At 42.6% G+C, this 19819-nt stretch overlaps 2 protein-coding genes across 3 annotated transcripts in view; one reads left to right on the forward strand and one right to left on the reverse strand.

The window, feature by feature from the left end:
* The window catches only part of CANX (calnexin), a 59521-nt gene extending 57625 nt beyond the window's left edge, over positions 1-1896 (reverse strand). The window contains exon 1 of one of the 2 annotated variants that reach the window (XM_043490896.1): positions 1685-1896. Coding sequence is in view for 1 of the 2 variants with exons in the window: in XM_043490895.1 (XP_043346830.1) it covers positions 1602-1625 (24 nt within the window). In the remaining variant the exon portion in view is untranslated. Of the gene's footprint in view, positions 1-1601 lie in introns of both variants that reach the window. The other variant, XM_043490895.1, reaches the window with a different exon arrangement.
* Positions 1897-17357: 15461 nt separating this feature from the next.
* On the forward strand, positions 17358-19797 carry CBY3 (chibby family member 3). The gene has a single exon (XM_043490620.1). It carries the CDS (start codon positions 17760-17762, stop codon positions 18243-18245), a length of 486 nt encoding a protein of 161 aa, XP_043346555.1. The 5' UTR covers positions 17358-17759; the 3' UTR covers positions 18246-19797.
* Positions 19798-19819: the final 22 nt, after the last annotated feature.

Genomic DNA, 19819 nt, shown 5'->3' on the forward strand with positions numbered 1-19819 from the left:
AGCTTTGTGCGCTCATGAGAAAAATCTACATTGAACACTTCAGGTGGTGATCGGCATATTTATGGCTGTGAAATGGTCTGTTCAGAGCTTTAATAGAACACCCTCTCCTTGTACAGATCAGGAGACCAAAGGAAAGTTTACATATATCCCTCAAGAGGGACAATAACCCCATTAGTTAATAACCCCTGTCCCCGGGTAGGAAGGTCTGTAAATCAGACTGAGTAACGCTATAGCAATTATATTGTTTTTATTTCAAACATTACCATGCAACCATATGTATGTATACCAGCCCCAATAAAAATACAGGAGGAGAAAAAAATAAAATAATTTTTGGTGCATTCTTCAAGTCCACCTGCAGCACACAGAATAAAAAAATGTGACTGGCTGTTTAGTCTTGGGCAAAACACATGACATCTCTGCCTCCCTTTTTCTACCTGAAAACAGGGCTACTTTTTATCTCCCAGAGGAGGGGTTTTGTGAGGCTTTATAAATTATAGCCTGATTGCCAGAAGCACTGAGCACTTGCAGCTGTTGACTTCATCTGGAGTTCTGGAGGCTCAGCCCCTCTGAAAGTGAATCCCAAAGGATCAGATTTTGGAGAGCTCAGCACTCATACTTGTGGCCAGATTTTCAAAAGAATTCCGCATCCAGAATGCTGAGCTCTTTTGAAAACCAGACCCTGAATCTCAGTAGCTTTAAAAAACAAAAGCACTATATATGTGTTAATATTATTCGTTACAAGGGGGACTCCACCTCATTTCCACAGTGCAAAAAGCCATTAACATAGCACGCTATCAAATAATATATCTTACCTAAAACCCCCACCAAACCACTTTCCTGCCTGTGTAACATGCAACACCAAAGATTACGAAAATCAAAAGGGTTTTTTTAAATGACTCATTTCAAAAATTTTTTAGTCCCTGCTTTCTTGTATTTCACTCAGTTTGAACGGTAAAACTGACTCACTTTAGAGAGATATGGTGTGTGAGGTGATATCTTTTACTGGACCCACTTTTACCAGTGAGAGAGAAGAGCTCTGTGTCGCTTGAAAGCTGTCTCTCTCTAATATCCATGGACCAACATGGTGAAAACAACACCGCATACAACGATGGAAGATGATAAATCACTTTCACTTTCTGGCTTTCATGCACCTCCTTGCAGTGTTTTGGGTAGCAAACACTTGCAGAACAAGGTTCAAATGCAAACAAAAACAGCTGCACAATGACCTAGCACAATATCCCCATCCTGAGGGAGATCAATGGGTGGTACTGCAATATAAACAACAAAATAGTTTTCTTCTAACAGTTTTTGTAAAAATCTTAAACAAGACGGACCTTGACGTTAACACTGACAGTGTCTTTTTAACATAAGTGGTGAACAGACATTTCACAACATCTGTCACACAGTGAGATGTTTCTTAATTCTTTATACCAACAAACTACATAATATTTTAAACTTTATCCCACCCCCCAGATTGTAACCAAAGTAACCTACCAGTTCTAGAGTTAAAACAAAATAGCTAATTCCAGACTGCCACTGCAGCTCCCCCTTCTTTGTTCACAGCATTGCTGCCTGATTTAAATTCAATGTGCGGTGCTTACCACTCCTCCAGAGGCCAGTTCCATCTTTCACATAATCAGCCAGTTTTACAACCCAGCCATTTCAGTCTGCAGATGCTACCTACCTTGAGCCTTCCTGCTTGTCTGTCTCCTGGTTTGTCAGACACAGCTGCAGAATGACTCAGGAAAAAGAAGTTAATGACTCAGCAATAGGAAGGGACTACAGCAAGCTTTCTTCTTCTCCTCTCTCGCTTTGGGGGAGCATAAGAATCTGAGGGGCTTTGGCACCAGCTATCGAGTGTCTCTGAATCCCATGGAAACACCTTCTAACCCATTCTCCCTTTAAAGGTGCTGAGACTTGGAATTTGTGTCTTACTGTCCGGTGTATTAAGTATCCTGTGCAAAACAAAAGCTCCTCCCCCTAACACGACTACCACTCTGAAACCTGTCATTCAGTGATGTTTCATCCCACTGCTGCTTAATGATCTTTAATCAAACCATAGGACTTAGCATGAGACTGAGATACAATCTAAAAGCATGACAGGCACCATGCCAATAGATGTAAAAGAACAATCAAAGCAACACAGTCTCCCTGCTATCATGCGACCAATATGTGTTTTAACGCCATCTGCAAGCTACTCCAGTGGCTCCTGCCCCATTCATTTCAGGAGCAATAGCCCACATCCTCAAAGGTATTTAGGCATCTATCTGGGCCTTTCTGCCTGTCTGAGCACTTCTTAGTCTTTAATGTACTGATCCTATTTTACACATGGGGAACTGAGGCACAGAGGGTCAGATCCTCAAAAGTATTTAGGCACCTAATTACCCTGAGACCAATGGGAGTTAGGTGCCTAAATGTCTTTGAGGATTTGGGCCAGAGAGAATAAGGCCTTATCTACTCAAAAAAGTTGTACTATATTGGTAAAGTTGAAGCAATATAACCCATGCATGTGTTCACATAGTTATAGCACTAGAAAGATGCTTTATACCAATATAATTGCATACACGCTCAGGGTTTTTCACATAAAACTATTTCAGTAACCAAAATAGTTATACGAGTAAAATCAGCATGTAGTAATCAGGTCCAAGTGACTTGCCCACAGTCCCTGTGGAAATCTGTCGCAAAGCAGGGAATTCAAGCTAGCTCTTCCATGTCCCAAGTTAACATTCTCCCCACTTCACCATCCTTCCACAGTTTAAAATGATTTTAACAGCATGCATCCTATCTCTTTCCTGCTTCCCTAAGCTTGTCTATTGCCAGTCTTCCCTTTGTCCCTTCTCGTGACGCCTTCATATTTGGTCGGGCAAGAGTTTTCTCCCCTGCAGTTCCTGACACAAGTTAGCTGGAAGATAATTTTCTTGTCTCTCTTTGCCTCACTGAGTTCCTTTACTTGAAAATAGAGAAGCTGTAAAGCCTAGTGGTTAGAGCATGGAACAGGGTTACAGCCAGCAACTCCTGAATTCTGATCTTGGTTCTGCCACTGACTTGAAATATGACTGTGGCCAAGTCACTTAATGGCTTAGTGCCTCAGTTTCCCCATCTGTAAAGCAAGATCATGACTTATTTGTTAACACACATAGGTGTGAGGATTTTCTAGTTTGAAAAGTATTTTGAAGATCTACGTGTTCTGTGTTGCCAACTTGCAATTTTATTGCAAGTCTTGCAAGAGTTGATGTTTGTTAAAGCCCCAGCTCCTAGAGTCTGGTGATTATGGGAGAATTACAGCTTTGATTTAAAAAAAAAATTCTACCTCACATGGATGTGAAGAAAGCTTGAAAATGTGACCCTTTAAAAGCTCAAAAGTCAGAAGCCAAATAAAAAGAACCCAACATGAATTATTTTTAAAATCTCCTAATTTTAAGACAATCTTTTTTTTAAACCTGACATTTTTGAGCTCTTGAGATTGGCAATAAGAATCACTATACTTTTACTCCTTAACTACAACTCTTAGCCTATGACTACTCTACCACTTATGTCAGTATAACTTATCAACAGAGAATGTTAGAGAAACAACTCTGACATTATAATCAAAGGGGCTGACAAAGGAGGTGCTATAGTCATAATGAACAGGTTGGATTATGAACAGGAGGCTGCCAGGCCACTCTCCAACACCACATTCTACAGGCCACTATCCTCTGATCCCACTGAGGAGTACTAAAATAAACTACACCATCTGCTCAAGAAATTCCCTGCTATAGCACAGGAACAAATCTACACTGACACACACCCAGAGCCATGACCAGGTGTATTCCATCTGCTAACCAAGATCCATAAACCTGGAAACACTGGATGCCCCATCATCTCAGGCATTGGCACTCTTACAGCAGGATTATCTGGCTATTTGGACTCTCTCCTCCGACCCTACCAGCACTCCTAGCTATCTTCGAGACTCCACTGACTTCCTGAAGAAACTACAATGTATTGGTGATCTTCCTGAAAACACCATCCTGGCCACCATGGATGTAGAAGCTCTTTACACCAATATTCCACATGAGGATGGACTACAAGCTGTCAGGAACAGTATCCCTGATGAGGCCATGGCACACCTGGTGGCTGAGCTTTGTGACTTTGTCCTCACCCACAACCATTTCAGATTTGGGAGATAACTTATACTTTCAAGTCAGCAGCACTGCTATGGGTACCCACATGGCCCCACAGTATGCCAACATTTTTATGGCTGACTTAGAACAATGCTTCCTCAGCTCTTGTCCCCTAGCGCCCCTCCTCTACTTGCACTACATTGATGACATCTTTATCATATGGACCCACAGGAAGGAGGCCCTTGAAGAATTCCACCTGGATTTCAACAATCCCCCCCACCCCCCATCAATCTCAGCCTGGACCAGTCCACACAAGAGATCCACTTCCTGGACACTACAGTGCAAATAAGTGATAGTCATATAAACACCACCCTATACCAGAAACCTATCGACCACTATACTTACCTACATGCCTCCAGCTTCCATCCAGGACATATCACATGATCCATTGTCTACAGTCAAGCCCTAAGATACAACCGAATTTGCTCCAATCCCTCAGACAGAGACAAACACCTACAAGATCTTTATCAAGCATTCTTAAAACAACAGTGCCACCTGAGGAAGTGAGGAAACAGATTGACAGAGCGAGACGGGTACTCAGAAGTCACCTACTACAGGACAGACGCAACAAAGGAAATAACAGAACACCACTGGCCATCACATACAGTCCCCAGCTAAAATCTCTCCAGCACATCATCAATGATCTACAAAAAAACGTTCAGAAACAGACTTAAAAGAGAAAATGCAGAACTAAAATTAATTTGCAAATTTAACACCATTAATTTGGGCTTGAATAGGGATTGGGAGTGGCTAGCTTTCTACAAAAGCAACTTTCCCTCTCCTGGAATTGACACCTCCTCATCAATTATTGGGAGTGAACTACATCCACCCTGATTGAATTGGCCTTGTCACAACTGGTTCTCCACTTGTGACGTAACTCCCTTCTTTTCATGTGTCAGTATAATAATGCCTGCATCTGTAATTTTCACTCCATACATCTGAAGAAGTGGGTTTTATACCCACAAAAGCTTATGCCCAAATAAATCTGTTAGTCTTTAAGGTGCCACCGGACTTCTTGTAGTATAACTTATGTCATTCAGCGGTGTGTGAGTAAGCCAGCCCCCTGAGCGACATAAGTTACACCAACCTAAGTTCTGGTGTGGACAGTGCTATGTCAGTGGGAGAGCTTCTCCTGCTGACATAGCTACCGCCACTCATTGCAGGTGGATTAATTAAATTGACAGGAAAACTCTCTTCCATCGGCTTAGAATGTCTACACTAGAGATCTTACAGCGGCTCAGCTGCATTGGTACAGCTGCACCACTGTAAATCTCTAGTGTAGCCATGGTCTAAATGTCTGTTCTCCTCAGCTGTTGGTCTTATCACTGACTGAATGCTTCAATATTATTTAATCTACAGTATCTTTTCAGAGCTGTTTTCAGTCACTTATGCCATAAACTGCTGGCTTGTAAATTTTAATAGCTAGGTACAGCATTACAGGAGACTCACTATGTCAAATAAAATTTGATATCTTCCATTGTTATTTGTAATGTAGCCCTGTTGGTCCCAGGATATTAGAGAGACAAAGTGGGTGAAGTAGTATATTTTATTGGACCAACTTCTGTTGGTGAAAGAGACAAGCTATCAAACTACTCAGGTGGAGCGGGCAACTACAAGGGCTGGGTTCAATATCTAGGGGTTCCTCTTAACAATACAAAACGGAACCAGACTGAGTCCCCACCAAGTAATCTGGAAAAATTAATACAACCTTGGGTGCCATTAAGAGGCCAGACTTCCCCACTCACAAGCACTGAATCTACATATAACAAAATAAAACTTCTATTACAAGGGAAAAGGAAACCAGCATTCATCTGTGAAAACACAACCATGATTCGAAAGCATGTATCCATAAGCAAACACCCATTCTGCAATATGTTGGGTGGTGTTCTTTACTCAGTTTCCCACCTCGTGGTGTGAAAGTCTGACAAAGGAATATCCCTTTAACATGCCACTCCCTGTGCCCTCTGCTGCACCCCACTCACAGTTGGTTATTCTTGGTCAGCTAAGACCCAGAGTTCAGAAGTGCATTCACCTGGGTTCACCTCCCATCCCTAAAAGGGACAAAACCTGAAGAGTGCTGTGTAGCTCAAAAGTTTGTCCAATAAAAGATATTACCTCACCCATCTTGTCTCTCTGATATCAAATAAAGTTGTTTTATAATGTATTTTACCGCATGCTTTACACACTGCACCAACAGACATACATCCGGGGGTAACTGTGTTAGTCTGTATCCACAAAAACAAGGAATCCAGTGGCACAGTAAAGATTAACAGATTTATTTGAGCGTAAGCTTTCGTGGGTAAAAACCCCACTTCTTCAGAAAGCTTATGCTCAAATAAATCTGTTAGTCTTTAAGGTGCCACCGGACTGCTTGTTGTTTTAACAGACATTCAGGGACTTTAGGGAAAGACTTTGTAGAGGTTGCAGTGTCTAGAGAATTAGAAGGCTAGAAGTAGGTATGAGAACACAAGGGCAGAAAGGAGAAGCCAGTTACCCAATCATAGTTGATATGCATTCTGAGAATGTGACAATTGCCTACATTAGAATACAGGTGAAAAATAAAATTATGTTCCACTGAGGGTTTGAGACAGACCTTTTCCTTGGCACATTCTCAGGGCCTGATCCAAAGCCTACTGGAAAGACTCCCATTCACTTCAATGGGCTTTGGATCAGGCCCTTACTGTTTGCCTTAGGGTGACTAGCTGGATGGTCTATGATGAACATTAAGGGATAAATCTTGGTTTTACTGATGTCAAAGTTTTGTATTGACTTCAATGGGATCAAGATTTTGCATTAAATCTGTTAACACATTCTTTTACTTCCATCCCTCCCCTTCCTTCCTTATGGCTCTGTGTTGTTAATCAATTGTGGGGCATATCCCCTCTTTCCTTCTCTCTCCCCAGAAAATGTAAAAAAGTCACAGAGATTGAACGGGAGTCTTTGACCTTTCATCCCATTTTGGCCCTTTCTACACTTGGAACATAGTAGTGTTTGAAAATTGTAACAGGAATTAATAATGATACACAACAATGTTGCCAATTCTCACAAGTTTATTGAGAATCTGGTAGTATTTGGTGTTTTAACCAAAACTGCAGTTTCTAGAGTCAAGTGATTTCAGAGAAACTCAGCTTCCATTTTAAAAATAAGGAAGTTTCTAGTTCTCGTGGTTGCAGAAAAAAGTTTGAAAATGTGACTCAAGTGCACCCTAAATGCTCAAAGACCAAAAGGGAAATAAACAGTCTCATGATTTTTGGGGCCAGATTCATGACTTTTGAATGTCTGGTGTTGGTAACACTGACACAATCTTATAATAAAGCCAACACCTGAGAAGAGATGAGATTTGTACTCTGCACAGTGTGTGTCCTTCGTTTTAGAACAGGGAAGGCATCTGCCCATGGCATTATCTTCATTTTGCAGATAGGGATACTGAGATATAGAAATAATTTGCACAGTGACAGAGCTGGGAATAAAACCCAGGATTCTCTGTTCTTACCGTGGGAGCACACTTCCAACTCTACAGCTTCTGACTGCCAAAAGCTGCTTTACAGATGTCTCCACAAAGGACATGTTCAGTTTCAGAAGAAATCTACTTATGCTGGTTCTGCTACTCTGTTTGGGGATGAGATAGGTGGGATCAAAAGGCATTTGTGTGTCTGCTTTGAACAACAAAGGCTCTGGCCAAAGCTGGCTCTTTCCTATTAGGGGCTGCGTTAGGGTCAGCATCTCACCAGGTGGCGCTGTTTATGAAGTCACAAGGGCTATTGTTATGTATGGGAGGAAAGATTGACAAATAGGTTCCTGTAAAAAGCATTTCGTGATTAGTCATGTTGACTCAGGGGAAATGTGGTTATTTTGCCATTAAGGATTAAATTCATCCAAGTGCAGAGGGCTAGCGAAAGGCCCTATTATGCTGTTATCTCTTTGTTACACACCAACCACAGTCCCCATAAACTCTTAACACAAGGTTTTCAGAGATGGCTAGGGCCTAATTTCAACTTCAGAAATGTGTGTGCGTGTATATTTTCATACACCCATATGATTTAACATGCAAGTGCATGTGTAAACAGGCAGATAAACACATGCACACAAACTTGTCAGCCTTCAGTGAGCTGCCTGTTGATAAACAGTCATTAGCAACACAGAAAGAAAAGGAGTATTTGTGGCACCTTAGAGACTAAGGTGCCACAAGTACTCCTTTTCTTTTTGCGAATACAGACTAACATGGCTGCTACTCTGAAACCTGTCACTAGCAACACAATTGCCTAATGCTGTGCTACAGGATTTAGTGATGGACTGTATCCAAGCAACAAAGGATGGCAATCCAGGACCCTGAAGACACAGCTGGGTGGGATAGAATGAGCATATCCGTGTGCTTCCCCTGGAAACTGAACTGCTAACTTTCTAAATGGGTGTGTTTGTGAAAGAAGCCTGCTGTGAAACTGAAAGCAGTAACTGATGCATAGGGCTCATTTACTGAAGACCTTCCTTTGTGATGCCTGCATGTTACACAGGTTACCATAGTAGCAGCATCCATATCAAAAGGGCCAAGAGGCTGGAAGAAGTAGGTCAGTGTGGTCTAAATAATACCCAGACATGTCAGTTGCAAACTCAGCTTGATCAGGGGAAGAAAAAGAAATCCAGAGACAAAATTAAAATACATGGCTTTGAAAAGTGCATTTCTCTTCATCAGAAAAATACACCATGAGCTACTTTTTAAAGCTATTTATATCTTTTGTGTTATTACAAGAGATGGGCCTGAATCAAACACCAGAAACCTGACCACAAACTATAACGTGATTTTGGATGCTACTTTGGACCCCAACTTCTCAGCTGGTCTTTATTTCTCTAATGGCTCAAATCAAAACTCCCACACTCCAGCTCCATGAAATGATGATGAAGTTCAGATCTGGACCCAAATTTTGCAGACTAGCCCCCAAATTTAGTTACTAACTTTGCCTTATTTTTATCTGATTAAATCAAATTTACTTCAAGGAGCAGAGGAAGGAAAGGAAGTCACGCTGAAGTTATGCAACGTACATTTTATTTCCTTCTGTGTCATATATAGGCTTCAGTGTTCTCATGCTTGGTTTGAACTCTCTGTATTGTTATGAGACACATTCCAATACAAATTTTATAGATTTAAAACCAGAGTGTTTCAGATAGGCTTGCTGAGGGCTATACCATCACTTTCAGGTGAGCTCTCCCCATAACATAAGGTATAACCACACAAGGAAAAGGGGGTGTTCTTACCTCCTGCTAGCTAAAACGTGATAAAATCCTATTGAGGACAAGGCAGCTTATAGGTTTCACACTAGTTAGCCGGTTAAGGAAGAGATTATATGGGAGTATAGGGTTTACCTTGACCTGCTAATGTGTTATTACTGTAGCTGGCATTGCCTGGCCTTTGCTAGGATTTTACTTCATGTTAGTTATGATGATTAGTGAACATAAGTTTCAGAGTAGCAGCCGTGTTAGTCTGTATTCGCAAAAAGAAAAGGAATACTTGTGGCACCTTAGAGACTAACAAATTTATTAGAGCATAAGCTTTCGTGAGCTACAGCTCACTTATTCCCTAGTAAAGACAAGATCAAAGAGTGAACTCTCTGTTTATGGGTGAATTTCCTCTAGAGAGAGAACCTTGAAACAACTTAGCTATTCATTGCACTAAAATTTAGGAAAAATTGTGTCTTTTCCCCATCCACACAGTTAACATCACTGTTATACTGTGGGTTCTTATATTTTTAGTTTTTTAAAAAATGCTTTAAAAGTAATAATTACATCAAACCAGGACTCACTGAGCAAGAATTAAGAGACTTACAGAAAAGTTCTTTTAGAAAAGGGTAGAGGAGAGGGAATGGGGTGAGGAAAGAGCCTCAGTTAGCCTGACAAAAATACAGATGTTCAAGGCACCGACGTGTTGTTTGTATCAGAAGCATTAATTTGGTATCAAATTACCTAGTTTAGATACATCCGTAATCCTAAATATTTAAAGCTCTGAGATACTTGCTGGTAACTGGGATGTATAAAAGTGACCATTCAGATATCCCTCATGTGTGAAAATATGGCTAGCTGAAACAGGGCAATTGTGAGTCACTGCAAGCAAGGTAATGAGGTTGGCCAAACATCTACGGTGGCAGTGAACAAGCAAGCCCCAAGCAGGTGACCTCCTGAGCTTGCTTTTCCTGAGGGTTTACTGAAGCGAGAATCAATTCTGTACTTTGGTGAGTGGCTAAAGCAAAGGGCTGGTTACTGAACAGGATGTGTTTAGAACTAGAACAAGGCATTTTAGGTCTGGTTCTGCACCTATGGAGTTGTTGGGAGTTTTGCCATTGACTTCAGTGGGTCCAGGATCCTTTTTGAGCTGACTGGTGACCTCACAGGTTTGTTCTGAAAGCTTGCTATATGGATTGCCAGAGTAACCAGGCACTTATGAGTCACCAGCAGAGAGATCACCTGCATATAACAACATGAGATCAGGCCTTGTCTACACACAAAATACATGCCGGTATAGTTAAAGTGGTACAACTCCTCTCCCCCAGTGTGGATGTAGTTATACTAGTATAAATGCTGTGACAGGGCAAGGCCAGATGGCTATAGAAAAGTAGTGGGAGATAGATATATTAGCTCCAGGCTAAACAAATCTCTGGTACCAGGTTAAGTGAAATGGAAGCTGCTCCAGGTCAATTAAGACACCTGGGGCCAATTAAGAACTTTCCAGAAGGCAGGAAGACGGCTATATTGATTGGGACACCTGAAGCCAATCAGGGGCTGGCTGAAACTAGTTAAAAGCCTCCCAGCCAGTCAGGTGGGTGTGCATGTCAGGAGCTGTGGGAAGAAGTTATGCGGTTGGAGAGGCTGAGTAGTACACACCCTATCAGGCACAAGGAAGGAGGCCCTGAGGTAAGGGTGAAGTGGAGCTTGAGGAAGTGAGGGCTGCTGTGGGGGAAGTAGCCCAGGGAATCGTACATGTCGTCATGTTTCTAAAAGGTCAGCTACCATAGCTGATACTATTAGGGTCCCTGGGCTGGAGCCCGGAGTAGAGGGTGGGCCCGGGCTCCCCCCCCACCTTTGTCCCCTGTTTAATCACTGAGACTGGGAGACAACAGAGACTGTGCAAGGAAGGATAACTTCTCACCTCCCTCGCTGGCTTATGATGAGAATGGCTCAGTAGACTGGGACCCTTGTCTCGAGAAAGAAGGGTTACGTGGAGGGTCACAGTGAGCCTCTGAGGCTAGCAAAATCTGCCAGGAAACACGGGACCCACGGGGGCAGGGACAGAGCTTTATCACAACTCACTTATATCACTATATCTTAGGCTATGTGTCCACTGTGCACCTTTCAACAGCGCGGTTGTGCCACTACAGCCGCACCATTGTAAGGCATGCAGTGTAGTCTTTATTGCTGGGAGAGAGCTCTCCTGGCGACCAAATAAAACCACCTGCAATGAGGGGCTGTAACTTTGTTTATGGGAGAGTGGGTCCTGCCGATGAAGTGCTGTCCACACCGATGCTTTTTGTCATTAAAACTTTTGTTGTTCAGGGGAGTGTTTTTTTCACACCCCGAGCGACAAAAGTTTTAATGATTAAAGTGAAGTGTAGACATGGCCTTATTCTCCTATGGGAAGGGGAATAATCTATACTTGTATTAGGCAGCTTTATATTGGTATAACTGTGTCCACACTAGCAGTGGAACCAGTATAACTATATCAGTAAAAAAGCCCACCCATAACTATTACACTGATACAAAATGTGTGTATAGATCAGGCCTCAGTTTAACTAATGAACAGAGAAGCACCAAAGAGATGAGCTCCCAAATAAGCAAAGAGAGATCTGGGAAAAAACATGGTGGATAGAGGTGATCTTCTCAGATGCTTCAGGTCCCAAGTGAAGACTGATGCTGGAGACAACCCTGGAGATAAGCTGATGGTGTAAAGAGGAGGGTTGTGGGTTCAACAAGCATAGAAATGGTTTCTGAGATGAGAGATGACTGGATAAACTGGTCAACACTTGAGTGTCACCCCCTGAAAACAGCCTCAAAAGTAGCCTGGCTTATTAGTGAATTTCAGGTTAGCACTATTGGGGCAGGGGAGCTCTCATCCAGCTTCAGTAAGCAGACAACTATTTTCAGTGTAATTAATAAGAAAGAACACATACTCTGTAAGAAAAGGGGAAGAATAAGAACACAAAGATGCAATGGACGCTTGAACCTTCATCATTTGCACAAAATGAATGGGAAGCCCATTGTGGATTATCTAGTTTTGTGAATTAGCAAAGAGAAAAAAAGACTATCACAGAATACACTTTTTTATGAGTATGGTTTTGCTTTTATTAATCATGACAATGTACCTTGGGGCTTGATCCAAGCCCACTGTCCTCAGTGAAAAGACACTCATGACATTGGGGCAAGCCCATAGCATTTAAAGAAAAATCCCAAAGCATTGGGAGTAGAGACTTCCCTGTCTCTCTCTGCTTTAATCCTCTGATGACAGATGGAGCAATGTGAGACTGTCAGTGTTTGATGAGAATTAATCTGTTTTGCAGATTAACTAATGGTCTATCTACATTTAAAATGCTACAACAGCATAGTTGTGCTGCTGTAGCACTTCAGTGTAGACACTCTCTGCGCCAATGGTGGGAGTTCTCCTGTCAGGTAAGTAATCCACTCCTTGAGAGGTGATAGGTAGGTTGATGGAAGAATTCTTCTGTCAACCAAATGCTCTCTACACAGGCCCCTGGGTCGGCTTTTGGATTATTCACACCCCTGAACAATGTAGGTGGGTTGACCTAATTTTCTAGTATAGACCAGCCCTAACTGAGAGTTAATGAGGTTTAACTGTGCAGAAGTGTTCATACATAAATGCAGGGAGCAGAGGGAACAAGCAACACAATCTAGAAGTGATGCCCAGCAATGGGGAAAACCACTAAGTGCACATAGCTGAAAAGTGGTGGGATGATTCTCATAACTGAGGTGTTAATGTTAATTGGTAGAAGCTATGTTAGAAAGACATAACAGGAAGGGGGACAACAGATAATGAATCCCAACATCTTTTAAGGAGCAGATTTTTGAACACTGATCAGTTCTTCTCCTCCCCAAAAGGGTGGTTACTGACACATTATGTATTATTTGTATTGCAGTAGTTTGAGGATTCCCAGTCCAGGATCAGAGCCCCATTATGCCAGGCACTGTACAGAGAGATGCAAGATTGCATACAGTCTAGGTGTCAGACAGGGTGGGACAGATGGACAAAACAGATAGAGTTGGTGTGGGGTAGGAAGATAAGGTAATAAAATTAACAGGTTTCAATAGAAAAATAGCAGTCTAGGCTCGCCCTTTTCCCAGTCAAAGCCACGGGGCCATGATGTGAAGGCATCATGGCAGAGGCAGGTTTTTAGGAGGGAGCTGGAAGAGGATCAGGTGGTGGATTTACACATAACAATACTTTATTACTCGTAGCATGGCCTTGATTTGCTAGAGCTGCTAGTTAATTCAAGACGACCCTAGGCTGACAGACTGCCAGCGAGATTTTATTCACTTCTTGTTTTATACTGACTTTGACCTTCTAATAAGAGTGCTAATGCTGCGGATACTATTAATAACAAAATCCTGGCCCAGAGATTCCCTCTCCCATGGGAAACCCTAGAGAAGGGGTGGGCAAACTTTTTGGCCTGAGGGCCACATCAGGGTTCCAAAACTGTATGGAGGGTGGGTAGGGAAGGCTGTGCCTCCCCAAACCCTAACTCTATCTGCCCCCCTCAGAACCCTCCACCCATCCAACCCCCCCTACTCCTTGTCCCCTGACCGCCTCCTACAGGGGTCCCCTGCCCCTAACTGCCTCCCCAACCCCACCCCCATCCAACCCCTCCTGCTCCCTGACTGCCCCGCCCCCTATCCACACCCCCGCCCCCTGACAGGCCCCTCTGGATCCCACTGCCTATCCAACCCCCCTCTCTAAAGCCCCTTTCAGAATGCGGCCCTGCGAACATGGGCGGAGGACTCAGGAGGAGCAGGGGCAGACGCGCAGCCAGAGAGAAGTGGGGGTTTCCCCTTCAAAGCGCCACTTCTCTCTGTGCACAGCCGCCCAATGCTCCTCCTGAGTCCTCCGCCCGCATTAGCCGTACTCCCGCCACCCGCCTGCTCCCCTGAGGCTGCAAGTGAGCCTCCCTCCCTGCTCTCCCCTGCCCCTGCATGGCAGCCCCCTCCTGTGCTGGCAGCGCAGCGCGCTGAGGCTGCATGGGAGGGGGGTCATTGTGGGAGGGGCCGGGGACCGCGGGCCGTAGTTTGCCCACCTCTCCCTAGAGAGAGGAAATAGCTGCAAAGATTCCCCATCATGTTCTGATGTGATTGTTCCATTGGCAGCAAGGCATACCCTCCCCATCCCTTCACCATGAGGCCTCCCCCTGAACATGGTGGATCTCCAAGTGTCTGGGAGCAGGCCCAGGGTATTTGCTCAGATGCCCTGCTTACTCATCATTGCCTCTCTGGTCCCCAGTTTCCTGGCAATGCGGCTTCACTGCAGCCATGGTCCCAGGGATCTCCACTTCACAGTGGTTGCCACTGCAACTCTGGGAAATGGAGAAACTCCATGGAAAAGCTAATACAGCCTCATGCTGAATTATCTTTCCCAGGCAATCACCACAAAGACAGTGGATGGATGATGCATGGCCTTGTCCCCCAACCACACATGCCTTTCCCTTCCTCAGTGAAGCCCTGCACAGCACCCTTGCTTAGCTCCAGAGGAGGGGGGGCAGTGCCATTTATGGTGACCCTTGCTTCCACATTGATGCGGGGAGATCCACAGATGGAGGATTTCCTCTGTCTGTGGATGTTGGAGTTGGAGGATTATCTGGGCATGTGATTTCTAACTTCAAGGTGCAGTCTGTGTAATACTTAGCATATGGACATCTAATGCTGCCAGTACTAAAATATTCTTGAAATTTCTAAATATTATAGATGACAATTTACTAACTCAAAAAGTGTCGCAGCCAACATGGGGGGAATTCTATACTAGACCTTGTCTTAAAAAATAAAGAGGAACTGATTAGAAAAATAAAATAGTAGCTTAGGTACAAGTGATCATGACTTGATCACAGTTATAGTCTGCAAGCAGAATAAAGTTCAGATCACTAATATATACACTTTGTACTTTAACAGGACCAATTTCACAAAGCTGAAAACAATTATGACCCAAATGAGCTGGGAAGAAGTTAATCAGAAAAATTTATTTGGGAATCATTTAAGAGCATCTTACTAGATGCCCAAAAAGCCACAATTTCACAATCGAGGAAGAAGGCCTTACTGGTTAAAAAAAGAGACCTGGTTCAGTGGGGAAGTGAAGGCAGCTTAAAAATGATATATAACAAATGGAAGAAAGGGGAAGTGGATAGTAATAAATATAAATCAGAAGTTAGGAACTGTAGAAAATTGATAAGGGAAGCAAAGGACAAAAGGAGAAATCTACGGCCAGCAAAGTTAAAGACAACAAGGAGTTTTTTTTCAATATTTTAAGAACTAAAAGAATCCTGACAATGATATTGATCCGTCACTAGATGGATATGGTAAAATTATCAATAATAATGCAGATACAGAAAAGGCAGAAATGTTCAATATTTCTGTTCTGTATTTGGGGAAAAACAAGATGATATAGTCTCATCATATGATGATGATAACACTATTTCCATTTTGCTAGTATCTCTGGATGATATTAAACAAACACTACTAAATTTAGCCATTTTAAAATTAGCGGGTCCAGATAACTTGCATCCAATAGTTTTAAAAGAGCTGGCTGCGGAGCTTGCCATTAATGTTGATTTTCAATAAGTCCTGGAGTACTGGGAGAGTTCCAGAAGACTACAAAAGAGCTAATGTGCTAATATTTAAAAAGGGTAAATTACAGACCTGGCAGAATGCCATCGATCCCAGGGAAGATAATGGAGTGTCAGATATGGAACTCGATAATTAAAGAATTAAAAAAGGGTAATGTAATTAATGCAAATCAACATGGGTTAACAGAAAATAGACCTTATCAAACTAATCTGATTTTTTTAAAATGAGATTACATGTTTGTTTGATAAAGGTAATAGTGTTGATGTAAATATACTTCGACTTCTGTAAAAAATGTTAATTGGTACTGCATGAAATTTTGTTTAAAAAACTAAAATGATATAAAATTAACATGACACACATTAAAAACTGGCTAACTGATAGGTCTCAATATGTAATTGTAAATGCAGAATCGTTGAGTGGGTATGTTCCCAATGGGTCCCACAAGAATCAGTTCTTGGCCCTATACTATTTAACATTTTTCTCAAAGACCTCAAAGTAAACATAAAATCATCACTGATAAAGTTGGCAGATTATACAAAAATTGCGGGAGTAGCAAATAACAAAGAGGACAGGTCGTTAATACAGAATGATCTGGATTGTTAAGTAAACTGGGCGCAAGTAAATGATGTGTTTTAATATGGCTAAATGTATACATTTAGGAACAAAGAGTGAGGTCATACTTACAGAACGGGAGACTATCCAGGGAAGCAGAGACTCTGAAAAATATTTGGGGATCGTGGTAGATAATCAGCTGAATATGAGCTCCCATTAGGCCAAAAGGGTGAATGGGATCCTGGAACACATACACTAGGGAATTTTGAGTAGGAGCAGAGAGATTATTTTACATCTATATTTTGCCCTGATGAAAGCTGCTGGACTACTGGGTCCAGTTCTGATGCCCAAAATTCAAATTGATAAATTGGGAAGGGTTCAGAGAAGTACCAAAAAAATATTTAAAGATTAGAAAAAATGTCGTATAGTGATAGACTTGAGCTCAATCTATTCATTTTAACAAAGAGAAAGTTAAGGGGTGACTTGATTACAGTCTATAAGTGCCTCCTCAACCGTCCTGGAACCTGCATGGGGCATAATAAAACAAAAACTTTGCGGCCAAACCCCGCAACTGGGGCGGGTCCGACGGCCCCGGCAGAGCCTCCCTTGGCCTATTATACCCTTTGCCCATGCTCTGCAGTCTAGCAGACAAAGGTATAACACGATTCAATGGTTGGAAGTTGAAGCTAGAGAAATTCAGACTGGAAATAAGGTATAAATTTTTAACAGTGAGAATAATTAACCACTGGAACAATTTACCAAGGGTTGTGGTGGATTTCCCATCATTCACAATTTTAAAATCAAGATTGGATGTTTTCTAAAATATGTTCTTTCGGAATTATTTTGGTGAAGTTCTATGACCTGTGTTATATAGGAGATCAGATGAGATGATCACAATGGTCCTTTTTGGCCTTGGAATCTATGAATATGAAAACCATATGCTTGGATGCCTAATCAACCTGAGCTCCATGGTTTCTGTATAATTTTCATGCTCAGTAAAGAGACAAATAAAAAACTAGCAGATATAATTTTATGATTACCCTAGACACAATTACTTTGGCCAGATGGCAGTCTCTAGAGCCTACGTTTTAACTACTGGTTCTAATTCAGTGCTATCCTGTCTGTCCTCTCAGCTTTGTAACTCACGCTGCAGTTGGATTTGTATTCCACAACTTTCTGCTATAGGTCTATTGACTGATCTCCCTGCTTTTATCCTGCCTCACCATGAATACCATTGCTAACATAATACAGGAGCTGCGTGACTATTGGGCAGACCATTTTTCACGCAGATTTCTACCTAAGAGACCTCCCCTTCGCCGAATCACCTCCATTTCCACTTTCTACCTCCTGGACTACAGAACCCGGCAGGCTGAACTGGGTTTGGATTATGGCCCTCCGCGGGCTCAGCTGAGTGATGCCAAGTTTATCTTCCAGGATGGCAAATGGAAAGGTGAGAGTGGCCTCTCTCATCGGCCGCCACTGCTGCAGTTATTCTCCTCCCATGACCGGGAGCAGTCCTGTAAGGTCATGAAGAAGGAGAACAAGGCTCTCCTGGAGGAGAACAATTACCTGAAGCTGCAGCTTGAGCTGTTGATGGATATGCTGACAGAGACCACGGCCCAACTGCACATGGTGGAGAAAAAGATGGACATCCCCACATGGCATACCAAGATGAAGAAGCCAAATAAGGTGTTGATGCTTAAGCCCTAGTAGGAACTTTGGATGCAAGACCAGGGAGTTTACACTTGCTTGGTTCCAGAAGTCTAAAAAATTCCTGAATCAAATTAACTTGTAGAGTGATTTTTGCTTTAATTGTATGTATTAAATAAATTAGAATATATTTTATGACTGCCAAATAGACAGCAAGAAATCAGTCACAGCAGTTCATTACACTTCAAAACCAAACCTGACTGTTCATGGATTGTGTCATATAAACAACAGAAAAGCATTTTTACCCATTATTCAAATGCAAAAATTGGTATTTAAAAATATTCTTGAACTTAAAATCACTTTTAACTAACAGTATAATAAAATAAAACTTAGCACTTTTATGGTACTGTTCATCTATAGACCTCAAAGAACTTTAAAGGAAATATTATTACCTCAATACTACAATTGCAAAACTATTGGCAGATAGGAAGGAAGGATGGTCCAGTGGTTAGAGTACTTGCCTAAGAATCAAGAGACCTATGTTCAATTTTCTACTCTGCCAGGGGCTTCCTGTGCATGATGACCTTGGTCAAGTTGTCTAGTCTCTCAGTTATAGAAATGGGGGTGATACCTCCCTTCCTCTCAGTGGGTTATGAGGTCTTTTAAAGATGGTGAGATACTAAGGCGATGAGGATTCCTTAGAAGTGGGAGCTCAGCCTTTATTATACTCTTCAGGCTGAATCACCTGCGGATGGTCTGGGTCAGTGGTACCATCTCTTCTCCCTTAGGATCTGCTGGGTGTTATCAAGACCCAAGTAGAATTATTTCAGAATTAAAAAAACCCTTGTCATCTTCTGAGTTCAGAGGCATTTTCATGAACTGTAGCAGGTCCACCGTAATATATATATATAAAATGAGGCCAAATTTACTGTCTTCAGTGCAGTTTGAGCAGCCTGGCAGTAAGATGGAGAGTTCCCTTGGAGCTCTCCCTCCAGACCACCCTCTTGGCTACACTCCAGATTCAGGGATCCATTTGCCTTTGTGTTGCTTTGTCTGTCTGTTGCACGGGGAGAAGAATGGCCAGTCAGTCTGTGTTATGGCAGATAAGACAGCCCCACCCCCTAAATCCCCCTACAATGCAGCACAGAGCAGGGACCCCCCCTCCAAAACAGGGCTCCATGATGCTCCCTCTCCCGAATGTAGCGCAGCCAGTGTAGTAGTGGACCTGCCTGCTGCCCCAAATGACAAGGTGTCAGTCCCCAATTTTAGCACAGCTCCCTCACCGGCTTCTAAGAATAAAATATTTGTCACGTTCTGCTTTAGCATCACAGACTCAGGGGCCAAATAAACTACCGATTTACATCCCATGCAATCTCTGCAGGATAGAGACCACATCTACCTTTCTGTATGACCAATGCCTGGGCAAATCAGGGCCCCGATTCTGGTTGTAGCCTGCGGCTGCCGTCGTAATATAAATGCAAAATAAAAAGTATGTCCCCCTGGCCGTGGGCTACATCTTAATACAATCCTTTGTGAGCCGCCTCTACCCTTCCTCCCTCATTTGCATTCATGCCGCCCCCCCATTACACCTCCCATTTCCAAGCGGGCAGCCCCCCCCCCCACAAAAAAAATGC

The sequence above is a fragment of the Dermochelys coriacea genome, chromosome 8, assembly GCF_009764565.3.
Source record: "Dermochelys coriacea isolate rDerCor1 chromosome 8, rDerCor1.pri.v4, whole genome shotgun sequence".
In the NCBI taxonomy this organism is placed as follows: Eukaryota; Metazoa; Chordata; order Testudines; family Dermochelyidae; genus Dermochelys; species Dermochelys coriacea.

Coding starts and splice junctions, on each gene's coding strand:
- CBY3 (XM_043490620.1), top strand. CDS start 17,760: ATGAATACCATTGCTAACATAATACAGGAGCTGCGTGACTATTGGGCA.